Below are 9,469 nucleotides of genomic sequence, written 5' to 3' on the forward strand. Positions count from 1 at the left end.
CGTCAACAGCGGTTGAGCTCGTACTGACTTGCTAATGATTGTTTTCGCTGCAGATGAAGGACCTGCAGATCTACGAGGCTTACTGCCAAAATAAACCTCGCTCCGAGAGCTTGTGGAGACAGTGCTCCGACTGTGCCTTCTTCCAGGTCAGCCCTCACAGCTGTAGCACCGCCTTCCTTTTCACTTTTAAGCAATATAAAACTTAAATCTTAACCGGCTCATGTTTTATACACCAGGAGTGCCAGAGGAAGCTGGAACATAAACTTGGATTGGACTCCTACCTCCTTAAACCCGTCCAGAGAATCACCAAGTACCAGCTACTGCTTAAGGTCAGCTCTGTTCATGTATTATGTACACCTGTTATGTAAGAGGGGGAATGACTCACTGTTTTGTTTTTTCAATGTTTGCAGGAGATGTTGAAGTACAGCAAGGGCTGTGATGGTTGTGACGACCTACAGGAAGCACTGTCCTCCATTCTTGGGATTCTCAAAGCCGTTAATGACTCCATGCATCTCATTGCCATCACAGGATATGAGGTTAGAAGAAGTACACTGCGTTTGCAAACTTTGCTGGAGGTGGTCAAATCATTTCAAACTGCCTTGAATGGGATATCTAGCGTGCGTTCTTTTAAAATACAGAGCAGGTTAATTATTCTTTAACAAGAGCTGCTGGGGTTTACAGGGCCTGGGCATGAGTACACCCCAGACTCTCCCCTAAGTGCTCTCTGCCAACTCTCTTCCCACTTTTCTTATCTGCTTTTTCCATTTTCCCCTCCAGGCTAAAACCTTTCTTTGTTTTTTAAGTACATATAATCAAATATCTAAAAACATTAAAGGCTACAGAGCTGAAACACAGCTACCTGTGCAAAGGTGCAAAGCCAGAGTCAAAAACAGTTGCAATAGCTCCATCATGTGGCCAGTTTCAAAACTGCAATGCTGCAAAACTTTAACCAGGGGTGTGAAACATAAGGTCCAGGAGCCAGAATTTGCCCAATAAAGGTTTTAGAAAATGTGAAGGAAGGTGTAAATGTTTTAATTGATTTAACTGTATGTATACTGTACTTGTCCCACTGACGAGTAATAGGTATTAAATGACAAAAAAGTAAATGAACAAAAATGTTCTGCTTTATAATTACAGGACAGTTTTGGCAATAAGCTACCAGAATTTTTTATTTATCGGCTTTCAGAGAGGTCGTGCAATGCAAAAACACGCATCTGTCTTTTCACCCTGTTAGGGTAACCTGTCAGAGCTGGGTCGTCTGCTGATGCAGGGCTCCTTCAGCGTGTGGACCGAGCATAAGAAAGGTCATGCCAAAGTGAAGGACCTGGCCAGGTTTAAGCCCATGCAGAGGCACCTGTTCCTGCACCAGAAGGCTCTGCTCTTCTGCAAGAGGAGAGAGGAGAACGGGGAGGGCTACGAGAAAGCTCCGTCTTACAGCTTCAAACACTCCCTCAGTGTGAGCCTGCTTGCTCCATTTTTAAAAGGAAGGTCGATGCCGTGCCGTAGCAGTAAAGATTTAGTGTTTAAGTTTTCTATATTCTTTCAGATGAGTGCGGTGGGCATCACAGAGAATGCCAAGGGAGACAACAAGAAGTTTGAGATCTGGTGCAACTCGAGAGAAGAAGTTTTTATAGTGCAGGTAAGGGCGTTCGACCTGATTGCTTTTATTAATCATACCTTTAGAGATGAGGAATGATTGTCCACGCTTGTTCTAATCTAGGCCCCGACGCCGGAGATTAAAACGGCATGGGTGAACGAGATCCGCAAAGTTTTGACTCAGCAGCTCAAAGCCTGCAGAGGTATTGTGAAAACTTCTTTCTTAACTTTTCCAGAAGTTCTTATTTTTTAAACCTATTTTATTCCTTTTTAATACTTTTTTGTTGTTGTTGTTGTTGTTGTTGTATGTTTTAGATGCCAGCCAGCAGAAGAGCTCAGACTCTATGTCCCCAAGTCCCACCAGCAACAACTCTACTTCCATCTCTCTCAGGTTGGTGGCTTATATGTAACGTAAGGACTCATTAGACAGATTAGAGATAATAAGGAAAAAAATCAAACATACGTCTATTTTTCAAACTTTTTTCTTTTTGCAGCCCTTTCCGTAGCAGCGGTCAGAAGAACCAGAAGAAGCAAGAGGAGAAGAAGACTGAGCCAGCCCCAACCTCTGACAGCAACTCGTCATCCTCGCCGAAACACAAAGGTAGATGTTTGAGTTAAACAGCATCTTCGAAGACAATAACACTTTTATCTAAGTCTCTACTCTAAGCTGTGCTCTAAACTCCCACTAAACCAGGTTCTTTTTGTCTTCATCTATCATCTTTCTCTCTCCTCTCCACTCCCCTGTTTGGGGCTTCTTCTCTCTTTTCATGGCTTTCCTTGTCCTGCACTCATTTCAAATCATTGCTTCCAGAAGAGCCGGTGACCAGTCCGACCACTGACAGGTCCTCAGTGGCCAAAAAGCGTTTTACTTTGCAGGGCTTCAGCAATCTCAAGAGTCCCAAAGGTAACATTAGCGAATGCAAACATTTTTTTAAAGGAAGGATAATGCTAAGAACAGCTCAGCGTGGCCCGTCACAGTATGTCGTTTGTCAGTGATGAAAAGTTCAATTGATTATCAGCAAGAAACACCCTTCGCTATATAAACTAAGAATACTAATATCCAGAATCCAGTTCTGAATGTGAGCCTCTGTCTGAGCTTTTACCCGGTGCCCAATAATTAATTGGCCTCCTCCAGTCTAACCTGCTTCACGGCCTAATGGAGCACACATGATCCCAGATGGTTATGTTGGAGACAGTCTGCCTCCTGGTGGTGAAAGTTTAACACTGCCATTGTGGCTGAATCAAAATGAATATTAAGGTTTTTAAATTATATTGGAAAAAATACAACTAGTCACTGGAGTAGAGATGAAAGTGAAGTAGAAGCTCCTCTTCGTGAAAGCAGTATTAGTCAAAACTTTAAAGGTGACTTGTAAAGGTGACATCTTCATTTTTTTTTTTTTAATTCTTGGGCTCTCAGTTCAGTTATTTAGCCTATAGCGGGCCTTTTTGCACATGCTCACTTTGGCCTATCTGCTACAAGACTTTTTGTTTTTTTTGTTTTTTTTAAATAGCTCTACTGATTTTAAGACGACCTCCTTCTGATTGGCTGCTCTTCTAAAGCAGGAGTTTGGACAGCAGCTGAGTTGTGCTTGTGTGCTCACAGGGTTTAGCTTCATGCTTATCTTTACCTTTGACCAAATTTGAGTATCCACCACTGTAATGGTGTGTGTGTGTGTGTTTGGCTATTGATTAGCTAAGACTGTTCACATCATGTACAAACTTCTAACGTTAGTGTTAATTTCTTGCTTCCTTTTCGCTTCTGTCCTCCCTCACTTTTCTTCTCTTCTTCCTCCTTCACATCTTTCCTTCCTGTGTGGCCAGGCTCGACTCTGAGCCCTGAGCACAGCTCCAAACGCCACCTGGTAAAGAGCGATCCCACACCGTTTGGGTTCAAAGGTATATTTCCGCCCCATTATGAGGGAGCATTTCATTTTTAGAGGCCATCTCACTTGACCACGATGTACTCCTGCTTCGATTGTCTCCATAATGTAGATTTGACACGTTTCGTTACAAACGGGGTGTAACGTTGTAGCAACCCATCGGTCCATCAATATAGAGGCTGTTCTTCATCCTCTTGCTGATCATAGCGACTATCTGCGTGTCTTCAAATGAGTAATAGAAGCAGCTAAAATGGCAGTAATATATTTGTATTGTGTTGCTTTGTTCGCTAAAACTGCCCAATTGGAATCTGGTGCATTTACGATTTAGACCAATGAAATGTTTCCAAAGGCTGGTTTGAGTTTCACCCATGCAGATAGTCGCACAGCATAGACCAACTTTGTAACCTTCATCCACAGGTCATCATCATCATCATCATCATCACTGTTACATGTCTGGTATCTTGTGCATTTCAGTGATGCTTGATCAGCTGAGCCGTTGTCACTGATTTTTTTTTTTTTTTTTATCATTTTGCTGGCCGTTTCTTCCCCTTCAGAGCCGGCTCCCCACATCACTCTGAGCAGAGTCAGATGGATGAGCACCTCTAGTCTGTTACAGAGCAAGCGGCGAGGTACAGAGCTGCTCTGAGCATCAGCAGCCACAGTGGGGTGTTTGCTGTTGTTTGTGGGTGCTCGTGATTGATTTGAACTGAGGTAAAGTGTCGCAGCGTGTATCTGCCGTGGGAGTCCTTTAGCCTTTTACCGAGTCTTACTGTCTTTTTGCACATTGGAGCGAGATCTAAAGATTCAACCTGACTAAATCTGAAGTCTCAGTTCTAGGCTAAATCTTTTTGCACGGTGCCTACTCGACCTCAAATCAATCATTGCCTCTTCTTCTACTGTCGGGTGTTTTTTGCTTGTTTGGGGTTGTTGTGGTGCTGTACACAGTACGCCGCTTCAGCAACTATTTTTTGGCACTGGGAGTCAGAGCAGCCTTGTAACAAATGCAGGTGACTGAAATCTGTTTTCTGATCACAGGTCCTCCTTTTCTTTCTGTCTGATGATCTTCTCTGTGACTTTTGGAGGAGCGTGTGTGGTTTTTGTATCTAAACAGATAAATTTTTCATAATCTGATCGATCACATTTTTTGGGGGGGAGGGGGTTACCCTCCACACAGGAGATTTGTGTGGCTTTCGCAAATATTTGATCCATTCATGTCATTTTTCTGTACTTCACTATTGAGCTCAAACATCGAATCTCACTTGATTTAACATGGAGCTTTGTGATAAAGATCGACCTCACTTCTCTCCTTTTGTCCCTTTTTTTGTCTGTGTGTTGAACTTTTCTCTCTCTGATTTTCCCATCATCCAACCTACAGGCTGGAACAAGGCGTCTCTCTCAGCGGACGCCTCAGAAGAGAACGATGGGTACTCCAGCGGCGAGGACCCCATGAACTCTGACCCCGAGGATGAAGTAGGAAAGAAGCTGGTGAGCCTGAGAATGAAGAATTATTATAGATCTGTATTTTTATTTCTTTTTTAGCTTAAAATGTTAAAGTGTGGTTCTAAAAGTTGGTAAAGTTGTTAACATTTGATCCTTTTAGGCTCCAGGAAAGTATACTGTGGTAGCAGACTGCGAGAAAGCAGGACCTCAGGAGCTGTCTGTTAAGAGTGGAGACATGGTCCAGCTGATCAGAGAAGGAGAGGAGGGACAGTGGTAAAAAAAAAACAAAAGCAAACAACACTTAATTTAAATGGATTTTAATAGGACCCAGATGCATTTGAGCTGATAGGGAGGAAAGAGTAACTCAAATAACCACTTGTTACCAGCAAGGTGTGCAGAAGAGCATCTCTGAATGCACATGTCACACCTTGAAGCAGAGGTCCACAGTGGGTGTCTTCTGGAGCAAATGTGTGACACTATAGACCCAAGATTGAGGAATGTTTCCAGGACTGTGTCGAATCTGTGCCACAAAGAAAGGGTAAAAGTTGGTCATTTGTGACTGCACACACTTCTCAGTATAGCCGCCAAATTTAAGGGCTCCAAATGCGAACACTGCTTTTAAGCAGACTACAAATGGACTAGCACAGCGGTCTCCAACCTTTTTATGCCCGACAATATTTTCACGGACCGGCCTTTAAGGTGTCGCGGATAAATACAACAAAATAAAACTAGTACCAGTACCGAAAAAAAGAAGATTTATTCATAACACACGTGAAAAGACCCAGGAAAACAGAGTAAACGATAAAAACGATAACAAAATAACACTGAAAACCGATAAAAACCCTGAAAACTATACATTTCATACCTGAGCCTCAATTCTCGCGGCCCGGTACCAAACGACTCACGGACCGGTACCGGTCCAAAGCCCGGGGGTTGGGGACCGCTGGACTAGAATAAAGAAAAGCTGACGGTATACACATCTAATTCTGCGAGGGAATATAATCTGAACTTTCATTCTTAAAGGAACAAGTTCACTCTGCTTTCATGATGTGACACATAACATAAATATGACAGTGAGTGGTACTTTAATCAGGCTTTTCTTCTGTGACTGAGCACTCAAAATGCTTTTTACTACAAACCTCGTTCTCCCAGTCTCTCTCTCACGCACACACACACACACACACACACACACACACTAAGAACGTTGTGTAACATTCACACAAACACTCGCACTCGGGAGAATTTAGTGCTCATACATGTAAATGGAGAGTAACTGTCATAGGTCTTCTATTTCGACCTTTGTTTATTAGCCGCAATGTTAAAACTTCTCACCAAAACTAGCTGTAAGCAATCAGGATACTGGGTCAAATTGTGGAAATGTCCTGTGCTGTATGGTACCAGGATCCTTTGGGTCCTGTTCAGGGTGAGGTGCAGTCAGTGCATTCCAGAATTGCTCCCCCTGGGCGTGGGGATTGGAGGGGTTTGGTTGGTCGGTAGCAATGCTTACATATATGTGTCATCAGCAACCATATAAATACCAGGATCCAAGATTTTCTAACTAACCATTGCTTTATAACAAGATCATCAGTGCTGTATATTACACTTACAGTGGTTTTAATGTTGTGGCTTATTAATGTAAAATGTCCTGTAATTTTATCTCAAAATATATATATTTATTTAACTCCTTCACAGGTTTGTAAAGAACCTTCGCACCAGTAAGGAGGGCTGGGTGGCAGCAGCAAACCTCCTCAGCCTCATCTCAGAGTCCAAGTCATCTCAATCACTCAGCAGCTCAGGTCGGTTACAACGAACAGGAAGTACACACATTCATATCTTTCCCTTAACGCTGCAGTATGGGTACCTGTTGCCTAGCAATGCGGCACAATGACGCTATTACTCTCCCCTGCAATGTCTGGCTCTAACAGAGCATTGCTGTTTGTGTGTTTGTCCTGCAGATGGCAGCGTCTCTGGGAACCTCAGCACTTCTTCCAGCTGTAGTGAGACCTACACCAGCTTCTCCGACATCAAACCCTGACCTGAGTCAGGTCTTCCCAGCTTTTTTTTTTTTTTTGTTAAATCACTGCACCTAAAATCATTTTGTACAGGTGGAAAATGCTTAAAAAACAAAGAAGAAAAAAAGCTGGAGTTTGGTCTGACAGGAGGACAGTCACCCACGTCACAGTTTCTAAATCCATCTGAAAACCAAAACTTTCTCTGCAGATCAGCCAGCGCTGGCTAAGTGCTAACTGCCCCCCTTTTTCCAGAGTATTTAGAAAAACTGCACTGTCATTTAAAATTGTTTTTATATTCAAAGGTGTCAGCATGTTGGTAGAATTTAAGTATAGATTTTTTTTTTTTGCCGTTCCTTCGAGCGAGAGGGAAATATCAGGGATATCTGTCATTCCTCGGCACACAAGTCATGTGATGTATCACCTCCTGCGAGGCCTTCTTTAAAGCTAAATGTCCGCAGTCTAATAACTGACTGAACAGGCAGTCCAGGCCTAGTGATTATGTAGCATTAATGTGGAGAGGTTAGAAAGGACATCTGCACTAAACACGCGCCGTCTGCAGAGGGGACAGAACTGCTGGTTAGTCGAACCCCTTCAAGTCGATGACGACATCGCAGCACGGCGACAGATTCTTGTGCAGGAGGATGTTATGTAGACAAACACCATCAGACCCCCGATAACGCTGGCTTTGGTGTCAGTCGCTGATCACACACTGTGAAAAGTAGCAGGCGGCCGCAAGAGGAAAAATGCTTTCAGTACATCTGGGAGGAAAAGTGAGCAGGTTGATTGCGTGCAGGCGTTTTGTGTTGTTGAAGCTACTAAAGAACGTTGTATTCCTCACACATGGATAATGAGCTTCCCTTAAAAGCTGTTTTTATGATATTAAGAACCGCACGCAGTCACTAGGTGAATGTCAACAACAGTACAACCTGGTGGTCAGGTGTCTTGCACTTCATTCTAAATGAATCTTTTTCCTCCTATGAGGGATTGAGCAACCCGCCAGTGCACTGCTCTGGATTTTTACCTCTCAGGAAGACGTTTCTGTAGGCAGACAGGTGTGACTGCATACCTGCCTTTGTGTCTGTGTGGGTGCGCGCGCACACTCACCTGATTGTTTGTGTTGACAACAGACAGCAGTTCGATCAGAGTTTTTCAGACACATGTGCAGCCTCTGCTCAAACAGCTGTCGCGGCCCAAATCTCAGTGTTCTGAATGTGTGTCTGTTTTTTGTGTCACCGTGCTCACCTATCTTTGGTCTGCACCGCAGCAACAAAAGCAGGCTTTGTCCCCCTCCTCCTCCCCCCCTCCTCTCTGTGCAACCAGCCCCATTCAAGCATGTGACAGTAGCTGCTTCTCCGCAAGCTGGGTTAATAATACCACGGCCCGGACCTGCTCGACATGTTTGCACCTCCGGCCTGAGAGCAATACTTTGTGTACTTGACACCAAAATGTAGCTGAGTAAACGTCACAGTTAAGTAACTAGTTTAGAAAATGTGATACGTCCACTGTTCTGATGTAGATTGATGCCAACCGCCTTTGACGACCAGCTGTTCTGCACGCAACTTCTGAAACCTGTGCTATTCTGAACACTGAATGACACCTTGCTTTTTAAATGTTTTTTAAATATATATCCCAGGATTTTTACTGTATCCACGAGGTACACTGTAAAACAATCGCTCCTTTTTCCACCTGCGTTGTTGAATGTGTGACACTGTTTCAAACAGGAAACCAGCTTGTCCACCTGCTCGACAAAGCCATGATTAACAGTTTTTTTTCTTAGATTTTTTTTCTTAATTGGACTAAAATCAGTGCTTGTGATTGGCTTCTCAAGAACTTGCTGAGAAGCACTTTTTTTCTTTTAAGATCCTCCCACTGAACGTAAAGGAAGAGGAAACAAACCAGTTTACAGGCCTTTCGATGTCAAACTGTGAGCTAAACTGTGGCTTGCATAGCTGTGCGTCCACGTGCTGAGAAATAAATGTTACACTTGTACAGATGTGTCCTCTTATACCTCACACTGTTCCCCCTAAAGAGCATGTATATTGTTAAGAGGAGTCTCTCTATCTCTCTGTATATCATCACTCTGTGTGGCATGTACTTCATAAGCCCCATGCTGTAAACCTCCTGGAGAACTATTTTTTACCTGTTGTACATTGTGAGAGTTTATATTCTGCCCTCTTGAGAAAGCTGACATGGGCACTAAAGTCGTCAGTTTTTTGGTTTTTTTGGTCACCCAAATAAAATCTTACCGTGTAATTTGTACTTTTTCGACTCAGAGGCTGGAGACATGAGAAAGGATTCTATTTTTTAAGTTTGTTTTTATGCAGCACATTGCAGCACCCACTGTCTTTATTTTCCTATTGCACATCTACTGAATATGCTGTTGATATAACAGCATATTACGATTTAAAACTTGTTACAAGACATATCCATGTACATTTGTAAATATGTAATTCTGACTTGTATGTAAATTGAAAAGCAGCTTTAATAAAGTCTGAAATGGTTTCCTCTATTGAATTTAGCCTTTTTCTCTATTATTATGAA

The 9,469-nt window shown here is 42.9% G+C and overlaps 1 protein-coding gene across 6 annotated transcripts in view; it reads left to right on the forward strand.

Annotated features, from left to right (window-relative positions):
* Positions 1 to 9,442, forward strand: part of mcf2la (mcf.2 cell line derived transforming sequence-like a) — a 52,472-nt gene extending 43,030 nt beyond the window's left edge. For 2 of the 6 annotated variants that reach the window (XM_085447547.1, XM_085447545.1), the window contains 14 exons: positions 54 to 146; positions 237 to 329; positions 411 to 536; positions 1,235 to 1,456; positions 1,547 to 1,639; positions 1,721 to 1,799; positions 1,912 to 1,987; positions 2,091 to 2,197; positions 2,408 to 2,500; positions 3,418 to 3,492; positions 4,852 to 4,961; positions 5,077 to 5,189; positions 6,609 to 6,712; positions 6,872 to 9,442. In XM_085447547.1, the coding sequence (XP_085303673.1) occupies positions 54 to 146; positions 237 to 329; positions 411 to 536; positions 1,235 to 1,456; positions 1,547 to 1,639; positions 1,721 to 1,799; positions 1,912 to 1,987; positions 2,091 to 2,197; positions 2,408 to 2,500; positions 3,418 to 3,492; positions 4,852 to 4,961; positions 5,077 to 5,189; positions 6,609 to 6,712; positions 6,872 to 6,951 (1,464 nt within the window). In that variant the 3' untranslated portion in view covers positions 6,952 to 9,442. The other 4 variants (XM_085447550.1, XM_085447546.1, XM_085447548.1 and 1 more) reach the window with 4 other exon arrangements.
* Positions 9,443 to 9,469: the final 27 nt, after the last annotated feature.

The sequence above is a fragment of the Copadichromis virginalis genome, linkage group LG23, assembly GCF_057382275.1.
Source record: "Copadichromis virginalis isolate Kocher_CV1m ecotype Utaka linkage group LG23, C_Virginalis_male_GT1.1, whole genome shotgun sequence".
In the NCBI taxonomy this organism is placed as follows: Eukaryota; Metazoa; Chordata; class Actinopteri; order Cichliformes; family Cichlidae; genus Copadichromis; species Copadichromis virginalis.